We start from the raw sequence: 17,395 nt of genomic DNA, 5'->3' as shown, positions 1-17,395 counted from the left end.
AACCGGCTTACAATCACCTTCCCTTCCCCACAACAGACACCTTATGAGATAGGTTGGGGCTGAGAGAGCTTGAAGAAAGCTGTGACAAGCCCAAGGTCACCCAGCTGGCTTCATGTGTAGGAGTGGGGAAACTAACCCGCTTCACCAGATTAGCCTCTTCCGCTTATGCGGAGGAGTGGGGAATCAAACCCGGTTCTCCAGATTAGTGTCCACTGCTCCAAATTACCACTCTTAACCACTATACCAATCTTATTTTACCTAACAATGATAACTTTAAATGTGAACAGGAGGCTAGTTGGCCTCTAATTTCCTTCATGACTTTTTCAAAATACAAGCCTGCTATAGACCTTCCTGCCCAAACTTTCCATTCATCATTTCACCAACCTCTGAGATAAAACACACTTATGAGCTCTCCTAAAAACAAGTAATGAAGGCACCCCTCATACCTCTGGGTACATCTTTCAATAATATTATCCCCATGACCACAATGCCCTGGAATGGGCCTAACAAGAACAGAGCTCTCTGTGGGGTGGGGCAGCGAAGACTCGATTGTATGAATGGAGCCTATCATGGAGGGCTTTAAAAGATAACAACCAGCACCATAAAATAGTCTGTTTACTACATTTCTAAATGTTTAAACACACATTAAAACATAGAACACCATTTCAATCTTGTCAGGATTTAAAAAACAACAACACCTAAACAATACAGGTTGCTGCTTAAACTGGAAGAGAAAAAATGCAGCCCTGACTTCAACTGACAGCCCATTCCATAAAGACAGGGCCACCATCGAAAACATTCTTGTCTTGGCGGTCACGGATCTTGCCTCTTTTAAGGAGGGAAGAGAGAAGCGGTCCTTGTTGCGAGGCTCCAGTCTCATACTGGGAGAGGCGTCTTGCAAGTATAAGGGACCCAGACTGCAAATGGCTTTGAAGTTCAAAAACAGCACCTTGAATTGGACCCAGAAGCAAACAAATAGCCAGTGTAGCTACTATAATACTACCGTCATGTGGGTTGTCCGATTTATGCATGGCATGGAGTGGACAGAGAGATTTTCTCCCTCTCTCATAATACTAGAAGAACACGGGGTCATCTGCTGAAGCTGGAGGGTGAGAGATTCAGAACAGATAAAAGGAAGTATTTCTTCACACAAAACATAGTTAAATTGTGGAACTCCCTGCCCCAGGATGTAAGGATGGCTGCCAACTTGGAAGGCTTTAAGAGGGGAGTGGATATGTTCATGGAGGAGAGGGCTATCCATGGCTACTTGTCAAAATGGATACTAGTCATGATACATACCTATTTTCTCCAGGATCTGAGGAGCACGCCCACTATATTAGGTGTTGTGTAACACAGGCAGGACAATGTTGCTGCAGTCATATTGTTTGTGGGCTTCCTAGATGCACCTGGTTGGCCACTGTGTGATCAGACTGCTGGACATAATGGACCTTGGTCTGATCCAGCATGGCCTTTCTTATGTTCTTATGTTATAAACTGAGCTCAGAAGCACATCGGTAATCAGTGCAGATGCTGAATGACTGGTATTCAGATGGCTTACTTCCAAACAAAAGAATGTCTGTTGCGTTTTCTTTTGCTCCTACTGGTACTTTTCAACTCAGCTCTAAGGGCAGGCCCACATACAGAACATTACAGCAGTCCATTTCAGAGGCTAACAGGGTGGATCAGCATAGCTAAGTTGATACAGAGTAGATCGGGAGATAGCACATGAGCAAGATATAACTGACAAAGAACAGCATCAACCTGCTTCTTAATCATCAAGTCCAAGAGCACCCTTACGTTCTGCGCATGACACATCAAAAAGAATTTTAACTCCTCTAAAATTGGCAGATCATTAGTACAGTGTGATTGCAATCAAAGAATTTTGGCATAGCTTCCAAGGGAATGCTGTAACTTACATCTTAGGGCAAACGTAAATAGACTTTGAACAGGGCATTTACTCAGAGTCTGAACAGGGTAAATAATATTGTGTAGAAGCAGGCCATTTGAAGAGGGTGAATTGTTTTTCCACGCAAAAATGCTGAAGTTACCACAATGATTTTTGTTTCATACTGACAGCAATGTTTCTGAAGTGGTGAACTTTTGCCTCCTCAGAAATTATCTACTGTAGACAAAAATACTTTACATGTTCATAGGCCCCCACCAAAAACAATTTTCCATACTATCTATGGAGCGTGGTGTATTGGCTACGAGCGGTGGTTTGGAGCAGTGGACTCTAATCTGGAGAACCGAGTTTGATTCCCCACTCCTCCACATGAGCGGTGGACGCTAATCTGGTGAACCAGGCTGGTTTCCCTAGTCCTAAACATGAAGCCAGCTGGGTGACCTCAGGCTAGTCACAGCTCCCTTAGAGCTCTCTCAGCCTCATCTACCTCATAGGGTGTCTGTTGTGGAGAGGGAAAGGGAAGGTGATTGTAAGCTGGCTTGATTCTTCCTTAAGTGTTAGAGAAAGTCGACATATAAACACCAACTCCTCTTCTTCTTCTATGAACCTGCCTGTAAACACGAGGTAGCATTTTCAGAGAAATGTACAGAAGCACTCTTCAGTAGCAGCTTGTGGCCCCATAGACCACATAGACTTCCTCCCAAAACAAATGAGGCGAGAGTATGAGGTTAACTTCTACCATATACACATACCACTTTCATGTTATTTGAAAACTGATATACCTTGAGCCCCACCTTTATTGTTTTCCATCATCTGCAATTATTCAGCCACATCTGAGAAAGGTTTTGCTAGGAGGATGTTTTCGATCATGGGTGTAGCTGATGCGAAGTAATAACATCTACTAATTTTCGCCTTAGAGCAAATCAATTTTGGATGGGCATAGGAGCCAGGATGGCCAGCATGGTGTAGTGGTTAAGAGCGGGGGACTCTGATCTGGAGAGCCGGGTTTGATTCCCCACTCCTCCACATGAGCAGCGGAGGCTAATCTGGTGAACTGGATTTGTTTCCCCACTCCTACACACGAAGCCAGTTGGTGACCTTGGGCTAGTCACAGCTCTCTTAGAGTTCTCTCAGCCTCACCTACCTCACAGGGTATGTGTTGCGGGGAGGGGAAAGGAAGGTGATTGTAAGCCAGTTTGAGTTTCCCCTAAGTGGTCGAGAAAGTCGGCATATAAAAACCAACTCTTCTTCTTCTATGACGAAGATGCAGACGAGGCTGCAAAGGATGCTCCCTTAAAAGGAGAAAAGTCAGTTGTATAGTTCTGGGGTCCCACTTAATACAGAACAGCTTTTATTGTTTTATTGCTAGAAAATAATGCAATGTATGTTTTTAATAAAAGTTTTGGGAAAACCAGGAGCAATTAATGTCATTCACTGTACAACATCTTCTGTTAGTTAATCCATCGTCCAGTTCCATATGCTGCACATGTTTGGTATTTGCAAGTAAAATACCGTATTTTTCGCTCCATAGGACACACCTTTCCATAAGATGCACCTAGTTTTTAGAGGAGGAAAACAAGAAAAAATCTTGTTTTCCTTCTCTAAAAACTTGTCTTATGGAGCGAATGCCGGCTCTGTGCATGCGCGTCGGGACGGCGCGAGCCGGCGTTCCCCGCCCCGACGGCCAGCTGGGAGGCGGGCAGGGGGCGCAGAGCCGGCTGGGCGTGTGCGCCGGCTTGCTCTGTGCGGCCCCACCCGACTCCCAGCTGGCCGTCGGGGCAGGGAACGCCGGCTCACGCTGTCCCGAAGCACACGCACAGAGCCGGCTGGGACAGTGCGAGCCGGCATTCCCCGCCCCGAGGGCCAGCTGGGAGGTGGGCAGGGAGCGCAGAGCCGGCTGGGCGCGTGCACCAGCTCGCTCTGTGCGGCCCCGCCCGCCTCCCAGCTGGTTGTCGGGGCAGGGAACGCCGGCTCGCGCCGTCCCGACGCGCACGAGCCCAGCCGGCATTCGCTCCATAAGACACACGGACATTTCCCCTCACTTTTGAGGAGGAAAAAAGTGTGTCTTATGGAGCGAAAAATACGGTAGCTATAACTTTACCAGCAAATACCAAAAGGAACTGTACCTAGCACTTCGAATGGTTAAGTAGCTTTGCCTTGAACCTCACATTTAACAACACCTTGAACCCATACCTACAAAACAGAAAGATACTAATAGGCGAACTGAAAATAAAGCAATTAAGTGAGCAACCAAGATCAGGTTAATTCATGCCATCGTATTCCCTATTACTATGTATGGGTGTGAAAGCTTGACATTGAAGAAAGCGGATAGGAATAAAATAGATTCCTTTGAAATGTGGAGTTGGGTGAGAGTGTTACGAATACCCTGGACTGCCAAAAAAACAAACCAGTGGGTTATAGATCAAATCAAGCCTGAATTGACCCTAGAGGGTAAAATGACTAAACTGAGGCTATCATATTTTGGCCACATTATGAGAAGACAAGAGTCACTGGAAAAGACAGTCATGCTAGGAAAAGTTAAGGCAGCAGGAAAAGAGGAAGACCCAACAAGTGATGGATTGACTCCATAAAGGAAGCCACAGCCCTCAATTTGCAAGATCTCAGCAAGGCTGTCAAAGATAGGACATTTTGGAGGACTTTCATTCATAGGGTCGCCATGAGTCGGAAGCGACTTGACGGCCCTTAACACACACACACAACTGAACAATTAAAATGTAAGCAAGTTTTTTCACTGGGGCACAATACTTTTCCATGTGAAATTTATTTATTTACAAAATGTATATTCTGTCTTTCCGCCTTCACAAGGGCCACCAAGGCAGCTAACAATTTAAAACACACATGATAAAATCATGTTTTAAACCCATTAAAATCAACCTCCCCACACAACGCACATAATTAGAACAATCAAAAACAGAGTTAAAATGCGTACAAAATACTAAAACAGCAACTAGAAAATTGGTTAGGAAGGAGGGATCACTGAGGGAATGCCAAACAAAACAAAAAAGTCTTCACCCTCTGCTGGAAGATGGCAACAGATGGGGACAGATGAATCTCACCGGGGAGACAGTTCCAGAGCTTTGGTGCCATGACCGAGAAGGCCCTCTCATATGTCAAGAGTGTTCACTCTATTTAAAGTAATGGGTTGGATCCAACCAGCTATTCTGCTGGTGAAATAGGGAATACCACCAAAAAGGCCATGCTGAGGAATCATAACACCTTCAGGAACAAAAGGCATATGTGACAGGGGGCTGGACGAACGAGTTAGGTGACATTGGGTGAAAAAGCTGGCTGGATCCAACCTTATTCATTTTCAGCTCCTGTTTCATTCCATTCACAAAAAATTCTCTTCAGCTTCAAAAAGCTCGTAAGAACAGTCCTGTTGAAACACACCAAACGTCTAACTATCTATCCTGTCAGATACCTCCTGAAAAGCCACAAAGGGGTCATGAAGGCAAAAGCCCTGACCTATTTCTGGGAGCTCTTGCTGGGGAATTCTGTTACAATATTGCAAGTAATTCAACAGTAATTTCTGTTTCCTTTGGCACTCCCTAGCTTTCCCTGGCCCTCCTTCCAGTTCATGCGTCTATATCAATATGTTCACATGCTTTAATGTTTTTATATATATTCATTTGTATTTTAAAGCTTGTTTTTATTTTTCACCTTGGGGGCCCCTAAGTCGGATGGAAAAGAGGAAGACCCAACAAGAGGTGGATTGACTCAATAAAGGAAGCCACAGCCTTCAATTTGCAAGATCTGAGCAAGGCTGTCAAAGTTAGGACATTTTGGAGGACTTTCATTCATAGGGTCACCATGAGTCGGAAGCGACTTGACGGCACTTCACACACACACACACAAGTCGGATGGCAAGGTGGCATACAACTGTTTTAAATAAATGTTCTGTCAGAGCATCTGACTCTAACGTAGACTTGAATAGACTATCAACATGATACTGCCTTATTCCCTGGGAGATCTCTTAAAAGATCCCAGTTGCATTCTTTAGCAAAATCAGATTCTGAGCAGTCAGCATATTTAATTTCATTGCTTCCAACAGCGTCTGCACATTTACACACAGTGAAACAATAAAGCATAACTGATAGGATTAGTCACCACAGAGATAAAATTATGACTTCAGACTGTGATCATATCACAATGTTGGCTTGGCAATTTGTAAAAACATTTTGATGAAGTTCCCCCATTTAAAACTGTCAATTTTTAACATCAATTCTCCGCTGCATTTGGATATGACACTTTGGAATGTGTCAACCTGTGAGAATAATGGTAAGGTGCAGTAAAAGAGAGAAAAGGGAACGCATTCACACTTTGGAATGTGAATGGGTTCCCTTTTCTCTCTTTTACTGCTCCTTCTCATCATCACAGTTAGCCTAAAGGAAATCATATATTTGTTGATAGATTAAGGAACTGTGTGCAAAGACTTTCCTAACCACTAGTGCCTTTTTCCATCTGAAGGGAAACAGATCCAGTAGGGTGTAGTAGTGTCAGACCAGGATCGGGGAGACCCAGGTTCGAATCCCCAACTCTGCAATGGAAGCTTGCTGGGTGACCTTGGCCCTGTCACTCTCAGCCTCACCTACTTCACAAGAGGCTGCTGTGATGATAAAATGGAAGAATCCATTAGGAAGAATGTCTTCTACAATTAAATCTATGACTAACAACATGTCCAACATACTAGAGAGTTCTTGCTGGTCAACAGAAGCATGATTCAATGCTCCCCACATAAATGTCATAAATAATTTAAATAAACAATAATAACAACAAAATTCCCTCCACTTATGCCACTCTACACAAAAGGGAAGCAAATGTGACTGTGCATAAATGCATTCCCTTTTTCAAGGGAGTAGACCCTCACATTTTATGTTTAGATCCACAGTCAACCATCCAACATTCATCTATCTAATTTATTTATGGGATCATCAAAGGAGCTCTCCCCCCATCAGATGGAAATGACTCTCTCGCTCTCTTTCCTCCTATCCATTTAAAAAGAAACTAAAATGAGAATTGTGTTTGTTGTTAGATTTGTTGTTAGTTAGATGTGTTTGTTGTTAGATTTGCGATGCAGCAGTTGGGAATGCGAAACAGAGAGAGAATATCGAAATGTTTTGGGAAAGTCATAGATTGTTGCTAGAAGAGATTTTTCCTGTGTTTCATCACTTCAATTATCTGATCCAACGTTTATATGTGCACAAAGTTCCTAGAAAGACAGGCGCCTACAGGAAGGAAATTCTTCAGCATTTCTATACAGCATGCATTCAAGTTATTCAGTATCAATGGCATGGACAGCTGCTTGAAGTGCGTTATTGCAGTAATAGTTACAGAACAGTTAGCATCAACTCACAGGTCAGTCATAAGTCATATGTGCAAACACCACATGGAAATGGCACCAGGCATTTGGTGCTATCACAGTGCTGGGATCTAAAGTAAGCCAAGAGAAGGGTTATCCATTCATTGTTTTTACTTCATTCATCTGTTGGGACATGGTTCATCCTTTTAACACCAGTGACATGGATGCAAGCAAAGCCAAAGGATGCTTCCTACCAGTTATTTTTTCAAGTGATCAAGTCTGCCCCTAATCTGCTATCCCCAGTTACCTTTCCACCTCTAGGTTTTATACGAGATATTAGTGCATCCATAAAGAAGCATAAACTTCCACATTTCTGAACAGACATCCATTACAGGACCATGGTCACTGACATATCCTCCTAGACACAGAAACAAAGGATTCTTACAGAGCAATTATGAAGGGCGGGTAGTTAGGGAGTGCCCAGGGACAGCATAGCCGCGCCACCTCCTGAGCGGCTTACAGCAGCGCAAAGGAAATTAAATTCCCCCAAAGCCCTGTGAAACTCCTCCAAGGGTCATTCCCGGGGCGAAAGGGCTTAGGGAGCTGACTAAAGTCAGTCCCGCACCTGGGAAAGCCCCCCTTCAGCAGCAGGCGCAAGCCCTCGCACCAGGGAAATACTGCTGAGGAGGCAGGGCCAAACACCTGAGCCTCATGCTGCTGCGCTGCGCCCCGGTGCCAGCCTAAGTTGCCCTGCGCCAGCGTTAGTGCCCACTTAGCCATTTATTTCAATAGGCTTAAACTGGAGTAATTCAGCATAGGACTGTGCTGTCATGTCAAACATCAGGCTGAGGAGCCTGCCCATGAAGAAGAGCTTCAATTTACAGCTTGATCTGAAGGGGGGGAGAGAGAGAAAGTGCAAGAGCTTCCCTATAAACAGATAACTATGATTGTAAAATTTTACTGAGCTACAGTGTGATGCAGTAGCTAAAAAGGCAAATGCGATCTTGGGCTGTATCAACAGAAGTATAGTGTCCAGATCACACAAAAGGATGGTATCACTTTACTCTGCTCTGGTTAGACCTCACCTACAGTACTGTGTTCAGTTTTGGGCACTGCAATTTAAGAAAGATGTAGACAAGCTGGAACGTGTCCAGAGGAGGGCAACGAAGATGATGAGGGGTCTGGAGACCAAGTCCTATGAGGAAAGGGTGAAGAAGCTGGGTATGTTTAAAGTGAAGCGGAGAAGACAGAGGGGATATGATAACTATCTTCAAGAACTTGAAGGGCTGTCATATAGAGGATGGTGCCGAGTTGTTTTCTGTTGCCCCAGAAGGTCAGACCAGAACCAAAAGGTTGAAATTAAATCAAAAGAGTTTCTGTCTAGACATTAGGAAGAATTTTCTAACAGTTAGAGCGGTTCCTCAGTGAAACAGGCTTCCTTGGGAGGTGGTGAACTCTCCTTCCCTGGAGGTTTTTAAGCAGAGGTTAGATGGCCATCTGTCAGCAATGCTGATTCTATGACCTCAGGCAGATGATGAGAGGGAGGGCATCTTGGCCATCTTCTGGACATGGAGTAGGGGTCACTGGAGGTGTGTGGGGGAGATAATTGTGAATTTCCTGCATTGTGCAGGGGGTTGGACTAGATGACCCTGTTGGTCCCTTCCAACTCTATGATTCTATGATACTAGGGAGAGTTATGTTAAATAGCAACATTTAAGTAAATATTTATCTAATTCTTTACAGCCTTCACATCCTGACTTCCCTAAACAGGTTTAAGGCAGCCTATAGCACAAGGGCCAAAGCAGCATCCATAAACCATTACATGCCACAACACAATCACTCAGCAGCATCCTATATAATAGCCACCTCTGGACTCTGGAGAGGCAACATATAATTTTTCCTAAATAACAAGAATAAATTAAATAATCCACCCTAATGTCAGAAACCCTGACCTGGATGGCCCAGGCTAGCCTGATCTCGTCAGATCTCAGAAGCTAAGCAGGGTCAGCCCTGGTTAGTATTTGGATGGGAGACCACCAAGGAATACCAGGGTTGCTGTGCAGAGGAAGGCACTGGCAGACCACCTCTGTTAGTCTCTTGCCATGAAAACCCCAAAAGGGGTCGCCATAAGTCAGCTGCGACTTGAAGGCACTTTACACACACACAATGTCAGAAACACCAAATTCAATTCAAAAACATCTCTTGACAATGCATTTAAAACTTCTTCAGTGCAAGAATTTTTCAGCGCGAGAAGCTGCTGTGGTTTGAGGGACGCAACTGACAGACAGGTTCATTCAAACACATGGCTTGACGTAACAGGATGGTACTTTCCCTTGTAAGTAGTTAGTAGCATAATCCTAAACAGATTTAAGTCCGCTGAAGTCAATGGGCTCAGAAGTGTGTAACTCTGCTTAGGATTGCAATGGAAATTCTGCCTCTTTGCACATGTGGATCACACACACATACAAAAGTTAGGAATTAACCTGAACAAAATAAGGACAAGCTGTCTCCGGGAAAGAAGTGTGCTTGTGAGAATACTGCCCAAGAAAGATAAAGTAACAAGAACAGTTGCCTGTATTCTCTGATGTGGATCCTACTTTGTGGAATGGCTTGCTTGGAGAATTCAGGAAGGTTCCCACACATCTCTAATCCTGCAAACTGTGTAAACGAGAATTGTTCAAGAGGGCATTTCTATAAAAGCAGTAAGGCTGTAGCATAGAAGAAGAGGAGTTGGTTTTTATATGCCGACTTTCTCTACCGCCTAAGGAAGAATCAAACCGGCTTACAATCACCTACCCCTCCCCACCACAGACACCCTGTAAGGTAGGTGGGGCTGAGAGAGCTCTAACAGAGCTGTGACTAGCCCAAGGTCACCCAGCTGGCTTCATGTGTAGGAGTGGGGAAACAAACCCAGTTCACCATATTAGGCTCTGCCACTCATGTGGAGTGGGGAATCAAACCCGGTTCTCCAGATCAGACTCCACCGCTCCAAACCACCACTCTTAACCACTACACCACACTGGCATAATGAAATGGAGGGAGGTTCTATAAAGGGAACAAAAATATAGTACGTTCCACTGTTTATTGTATGTCTTGTTCCTACTGCCTTATTTTGTACTTCCATTCTTTTTTGTATTGTTTAACATATCATGTCTGATACTAAGTTTTTTTTGGGGGGGGGGTTTGCATTGTTTCTAGTTCTTATGACCCTAGTCCTATTGCCCTGTTTGCTGGACGTCTCATGCTATGCGACTGCACTATCTTACATTGTTTAACCTATCTTGGTGAGAAAGGTAGGCTATACATAAAACGTTGGGAAACAGAAGAGAGTCAGGATACTGATAAACCTTGCAAAGATTGCCCTGCGTAGTCTCACTCAATAAAGGGCCTCTCCCTGGCCTGCTCCACATGTGCATTTATATGACACAATTACTCAGTCCTTGATCAATTTCATCAGTGACCTGACACAGAAATGCAGTACAGTTGAGGCAACAAGATGTACAAAAGATCTATGCGCGTTGCCTCTTTCAAAGTTGCATGTTACCATCAAAATCACACAGCATTGAAATCACATGTGTGAATCAGCTCCAGAAAACTCTAGAACAGTAGAAGAGAAGCATCCACTCATAGATTTATCAATAGGACACCACGGTCAGGGGACATTTCACTCAATAGGACCCTTTTTCTCGAAAGACTACATTTTCTATAAAGTCACATATCTTGGTGGTGGATACAAAATGCAAACAGCATCAATTTATTCTCGAGACCCAATATTCCCAGGCGAAAAAAGAATTATGCAAGAGAAACTCCCTTTGATTTAAACTCCTCTAGCATAATTTTTTAAAATATGTGGTATTCCTCTCACGGTCTCTGCCCTTTACTGACTGTAATTATAACTGAATGTTGCTTGGAAACTCTTGAACTCTTGTTATTTATAATACTTTAAAAAGGTTTATCTTAAGCTCCCATAAGTTTGTGAAATGAGTGTTCAGAGCCAACGGTCGGAAACAAAGCTGGGCATTAGATTCTGAAATACAGACATTCACTTTTAACAGCCTTCTAACAACTCTGGCTTATGCTTTAGAGGAGTAATTGAGACTGAGAGGAGAAAGAACCACCATCATAGATAAAGGGAGGGTGTTATAGGATGGTTTTACAGGAGTGCTTGGCCACCATCTGTGTTCAACAATCTTGCGTAGGGGCTTTCAGAGAGCTTCGCCAGAGAGGGAACATCATCTCTGGCTGCACACCAACTCCCAATTCCACTCACCCACTTGGAACAGGTCACAATTCCTCTCGGGATTCCTCCCAATTTGGCATTTGAAAATAGCACCTGGGTTCACCACCGAGCTGTTTGCAGACCAGTTGGCTTTAGGAGCTCCCACAACAAGCCTGCAGGGGAAGGGAGGGAGAGAAGCAAGAAGGAAATGTCAGCCAGAGAGCCAATCTCCTGGAAACTGAATAAGCATTTGATGACAGTCCTCAATTCTCCTGGGAAGGAAGTCTTTTTCTCCCCCCTCTTTGCTTCTGAAACTAACGCCTCTAGACCACATCATTAGAACACTGACAGTGCAGTCCTAAAGAGAGTTACTCCAATCTAAGTGCATTCATTTCAATGGGTTTAGACTGTTAGAACCCTGACAGTGCAATCCTAAAGAGAGTTACTCCACTCTACACCCATTCATTTCAATGGGTTTAGACTGCCAGAACACTGGAAGTGCAATCCTAAAGAGAGTTACTCCAGTCTAAGCACATTCATTTCAATGGGTTTAGACTGTTAGAACCCTGACAGTGCAATCCTAAAGAGAGTTACTCCACTCTACACCCATTCATTTCAATGGGTTTAGACTGTTAGAACCCTGACAGTGCAATCCTAAAGAGAGTTACTCCACTCCACACCCATTCATTTCAATGGGTTTAGACTGCCAGAACACTGGAAGTGCAATCCTAAAGAGAGTTACTCCAGTCTAAGCACATTCATTTCAATGGGTTTAGACTGTTAGAACCCTGACAGTGCAATCCTAAAGAGAGTTACTCCACTCTACACCCATTCATTTCAATGGGTTTAGACTGCCAGAACACTGGAAGTGAAATCCTAAAGAGAGTTACTCCAGTCTAAGCACATTCATTTCAATGGGTTTAGACTGTTAGAACCCTGACAGTGCAATCCTAAAGAGAGTTACTCCACTCTACACCCATTCATTTCAATGGGTTTAGACTGTTAGAACCCTGACAGTGCAATCCTGAAGAGAGTTACTCCACTCCACACCCATTCATTTCAATGGGTTTACACTGGAGTAAATCCCTATAGGACGGAGCCGTGCGTCTCGGTATGGGTGACTTGGGGGACAGCACCCGCTCTCCGCCTAACCTACCCCTCAGGGCTGAAACTGGGAGAACGCCATAAGCCTCTCTGAAAGGCAGGGTATATAAACGAGGCAACTAAAATAAATAAATACCATACTCAGACCGGGCCTGTCCTTGCTCTTCTGGCTGTGCCGATTCATTAGCTCACGCCCTCTTGGAATGCTGCTTTTACGAGGAACGCCAATCACATTATATCTCTCCCCTTTTAACATATAAATTGAATGCCTCTGTGTCTGACATGCTGCCTTTATTTATTAAGTGACAGGGATCCCCAAGGCTATGTTGTCAGTGGCAAGGTTTATTTCAGTCCTCATATCCCTCAAACGCTAGATTTACGCTGCTCAAAATCAACGGATCAAGGAGCTTCTAAGGGCGAAAATGCATGGTCGCTTTAGCCTCCTTTATTCCCTGTTTCAGCCACGATCCAGCCAGGATCGAACACATGCGTTTTCGCCAAACGTGCATTCGATCCTGGCTGAATCCTGGCTGAAACAGTGAATGTGTGTGTGTAAAGTGCCGTGAAGTCGAGGCCGACTTACGTCAACCCCTTTTGGGAGTTTCATGGTAAGAGACTAACAGAGGTGGTTTGCCAGTGCCTTCCTCTGCACAACAACCCTGGTCTTCCTTGGTGGTCTCCCATCCAAATACTAACCAGGGCCGACCCTGCTTAGCTTCTGAGATCTGACGAGATCAGGCTAGCAAATAAAGGAGGCTAAAGCGACCCCAGAAGCTAAAATGACTAAACTGAGGCTGTCGTATTTTGGTCACGTCATGAGACGACAAGAGTCACTGGAAAAGACAGTCATGCTAGGAAAAGTGGAGGGCAGCAGGAACAGAGGAAGACCCAACAAGAGATGGACGGACTCAATAAAGGAAGCCACAGCCTTCTATTTGCAAGATCTGAGCAAGGCTGTCAGAGACAGGACCTTTTGGAGGACTTTCATTCCTGGGGTCGCCATGAGTCGGAAGCGACTTGACGGCACTTAACACACAAACACACATACACAAAGTGACCTATGGGATAAAGGGAAATAAATAAATAAAATGGGAGGCACGCTCTGACACCTGGGGGGGGGGACATTAAAAAAAGGAAGCAGCAGCAAAAAGTATTGTCGAAGGCTTTCACGGTCAGAGTTCATCGGTTCTCGTAGGTTATCCGGGCTGTGTGACCGGGGTCTTGGTATTTTCTTTCCTTTTTTTTTTTTTTTTGTATAAATTTTTATTAAGATTTTTTTAACAACCAAAAAACATCAAACAAAAAAGCAATACATGTAACAACAATAACAAAAAAAAATAAGTAACAAAAATTACAAAATACATAATACAAACTTGGAGGAGTATCCATATATCTCACTTATTACAATCTCAAATATCAAAGTTCTTATATTCAAAAAAAAAGAAAAAGATACCCCTTCCCCCACCACCCACCAGTAACAGTGACCCTTCACCCGACTTCCGTAGCAGGTGTCTAATCAGATTTAAAGATACAAAGGTATAAAATTACTCTAATTTCTACAACTCGTTAATTATAACCATAAAATCCATTTTTGCCATCTTATCCCAATATGAGGCGGCCTTTGACCGGTCTTTTCTTTCCTGACGTTTCGCCAGCAGCTGTGGCAGGCATCTTCTCCGAAGATGCCTGCCACAGCTGCTGGCGAAACGTCAGGAAAGAAAAGACCAAGACCCCGGTCACACAGCCCGGATCACCTATAACCTACAAGAAACCTACAAGGTATTGTCGAAGGCTTTCACGGTCAGAGTTCATTGGTTCTTGTAGGTTATCCGGGCTGTGTAACCGTGGTCTTGGAATTTTCTTTCCAAGACCACGGTTACACAGCCCGGATAACCTACAAGAACCAATAAACCTACAAGGGTTCTCTGAAGGGTTCTCTGAAGATGCCTGCCACAGCTGCTGGCGAAACGTCAGGAAAGAAAAGACCAAGACCCCGGTCACACAGCCCGGATAACCTCTAACCTACAAGAAACCTACAAGAAGCAGCAAAAAGGATTTGCTAGCCGAACCGAGTCCCAAGTTCTCCCACCCACCCCACCCAGCCCGCTTTGGAGAGCCGGCGCCGCTCCGCTTACCATCTGCCGGGCCCGTGGCCGTGCAGCAGCACCGAGTAGCCGAACAAGGCGCCGCCGGGGCCCTGGAAGACCTGGGCGCTGGGGGCGTCCAGGTTGTACGGCCGGGCGGCCCGCAGGTAGCAGCAGCAGCAGCCCAGGGCCAGGAGCAGGCGGGCCGCCCGGGCCGAGGAGAAGCCGCCCTTCGCCTCCCCGCCGAGCCCCCTCATCCCTTCCCCAGCCGCGCCTCTCCAAACTTGGCGGTGAGGCGAGGCGAGGCGCGCGGGGCAGGGGGGAGGTGGCCCCTCTTTCCGCGCCCTCGTGGCAGGCGGGGGCTGCGGGAGAGAGGGCGGCGACAGCCCCCAGCCCCCAAACACCCCCCGCCCCCAAACACCCCCGCGCCCCCAAGCACCCCCGCCCCTCAGGCCCGGCTCCCCAACGAGGCGCGGCGCCGCCTCGCCAACTTTTGCGCAGCGTTACGCGCGGGGCGTTACGCACGGGGCAGGGAGAGGGGGGAAGTTTGGCGCGCCCGGCCAGAGGTGGCGAGCCGGGGAAAGGGCGGGAAAGGGCTGTCTGGAAGACCCCCCCCCTTCTCTCCAAGCGTCCCCCTTGTTTTACCCCTCTCTGGCTCCCCCCCCCCTTCGGTTTTTCCTCCAGGGAGCGCTGGAACGACCGGCTCGGCCCTCCCCTCCTTCATGGTCCTGGGTGAGGCGGGCTAGGCTGAGGGAGGGATGCCCCAAAGTCAGCCTGCTGCTTGGCAGGGAGACAGCCAGGTAGACTTCCCCTGACTAGGGAAGATCCGCTGATTTTGCAATTTGGAACAATCCCTTTTCCTTTCTGCAAATGTGTTGAAATGTGTTAGGACAGCAAGGGAATAGCTTGTCGCTGGGCGGGGTATCTCGCTGTGTCTGGGTGCTAGCAATTGGGGCAAGAGTCACGGAGGGTTACAGTGAACTAGGGTTGTTGATTCGGTTCGGCCCGAACTGAAAAACAGCCGAATTTCCCCTGATTCGGCTGTTTTTCGGTTCGGACGAACCGAACTCAAAAAGGGCAGGAAACCGGGGAGCCGAATTCGCCAAATTCGGGGGTTCGGCAAATAAATTCGGCGGATTTGGCCCCGCCGCCGCCTCCCTGGCGCCCTACAGTGAACCATAAAAAGAACTGGGGGAAACGGTGACTTTACTGCCACCTCTATGTCTAGTGCTATCAGCTTTACCCTGAATGTTGATGGGTTGTCATATCTTGAATTTGGATAAATATCTCTCCCTCAGCACAATCGGGACTCAGAGATTTCTGCCCATTAGGGTCTCTGGGTCGCAGCTGCTCCAAATAAATGTTTCTTGAAACAATGGTCTTGGGTCTCTCTCCCCCCCCCCCCGAACCCCCTTTTACCGCAACAGCAGGATGGGAACCCCAAGCTAGTCAGAGGTTCAAAACCTTTCCAGAGCTTCCCCCGAATTCCAGCCGCTTTGACCTGGGTGGCCCAGGCTAGCCGATCTCATAAACTAGGCCATATAACAAATTAGTGGTAGAAGTGTAGAGCCTTATGTGGTGCAAACAGTTCTCGGTATCCCGGTTAGGAACCAGTGTGGTGTATATTGCATCGCACTAGCCCGCTGAGGCAGGAGGACCGGTACCTACTCAACAGGAGATTGTACCAACCTATAGGCTTCAGGCCCTGGCCTGGATGGCCCAGGCTAGCCTGATCTCGTCAGATCTCAGAAGCTAAGCAGGGTCGGCCCTGGTTAATATTTGGATGGGAGACCACCAAGGAATACCAGGGTTGCTGTGCAGGCACTGGCAAACCACCTCTGTTAGTCTCTTGCCATGAAAACCCCAAAAGGGGTCGCCATAAGTCGGCTGCGACTTGAAGGCATTTCACACACACACACACAGGCTTCAGGCCATTAATGATATGCCAAGAATATATGTTATTGAAGAGGAAATGATGAAGATATAAGAACACAAACGGCCGTCTTCCTTTTCAGCCTGATTTTCTTGTCAACCTGACATGTGTTGAATATAAGGAATATTGTTCCTGTAAAAAAGATTTATGACATTAATATGAGATATTGTGATTGACTGTATACTTACCTGGTCAACATATCTGAATTGTAGCATATAACGGAACACCATTTTTCGGTACATTGTTGATTCCATGATACCTTTATAGTCTATATTTTGATTCCCATTACATTTTGGGTTATGTTTATATGAGTCAATATTCTGTGTGTCTTTGGGTTGATCTCATAAACTAAGCAGGGTTGGCCCTGGTTAGTAATTGAATGGCAGACCACCAAGGAAGTCCAGGATTGCTGTTCAGAGGCAGGCAATGGCAAGCGACCTTTGAACTTTGAACGTCTCTTGCCTGGAAAACGGGCTCGCCATAAGCCGGTTGTGACTTGAGGGCACTTCACACACACAATGGCCATTTTTTTCATGGTCAGTTTTGATGCTTGCTCAAAGCTCTTTTTTAAAATGTGACTTTAAAAATGCCTTTTCATGGTCCCAACGCAAAAGGAGAAGTTCTACCCCCCACTCGCCTGCTCCTTTGTTCCTGTTTGAGTAGGCATTAGCATATACATAGCTAATGCGACTCTTGTTTTGCATTGTTTCTTAAAGCAACCAAAGGTTGCTTTAAATGGGCTCTTTAGTAATGCAAAGCTGGTATGTGCCGGTCACTTCCGGAATGACGGTTCAGCGTGTAAAATTAAAAAAAAATATGCAGGGCAATTCAG

General features: G+C 45.7%; 1 protein-coding gene across 1 annotated transcript in view; it reads right to left on the bottom strand.

The window, feature by feature from the left end:
• Window positions 1–14,887, bottom strand: part of ITGA4 (integrin subunit alpha 4) — a 67,864-nt gene extending 52,977 nt beyond the window's left edge. The window contains exons 1-2 of the mRNA XM_056861197.1: window positions 14,682–14,887; window positions 11,494–11,615 (exon numbers count right to left, since the gene is read on the bottom strand). Coding sequence (XP_056717175.1) covers window positions 11,494–11,615; window positions 14,682–14,887 — 328 coding nt within the window. The remainder of the gene's footprint in view (window positions 1–11,493; window positions 11,616–14,681) is intronic.
• Between the last annotated feature and the right edge of the window lie 2,508 nt (window positions 14,888–17,395).

The sequence above is a fragment of the Euleptes europaea genome, chromosome 15, assembly GCF_029931775.1.
Source record: "Euleptes europaea isolate rEulEur1 chromosome 15, rEulEur1.hap1, whole genome shotgun sequence".
Taxonomy (NCBI): Eukaryota; Metazoa; Chordata; class Lepidosauria; order Squamata; family Sphaerodactylidae; genus Euleptes; species Euleptes europaea.
Note: the sequence above shows the minus strand (reverse complement) of the source record. Positions and strands in the feature narration are given on the sequence as shown.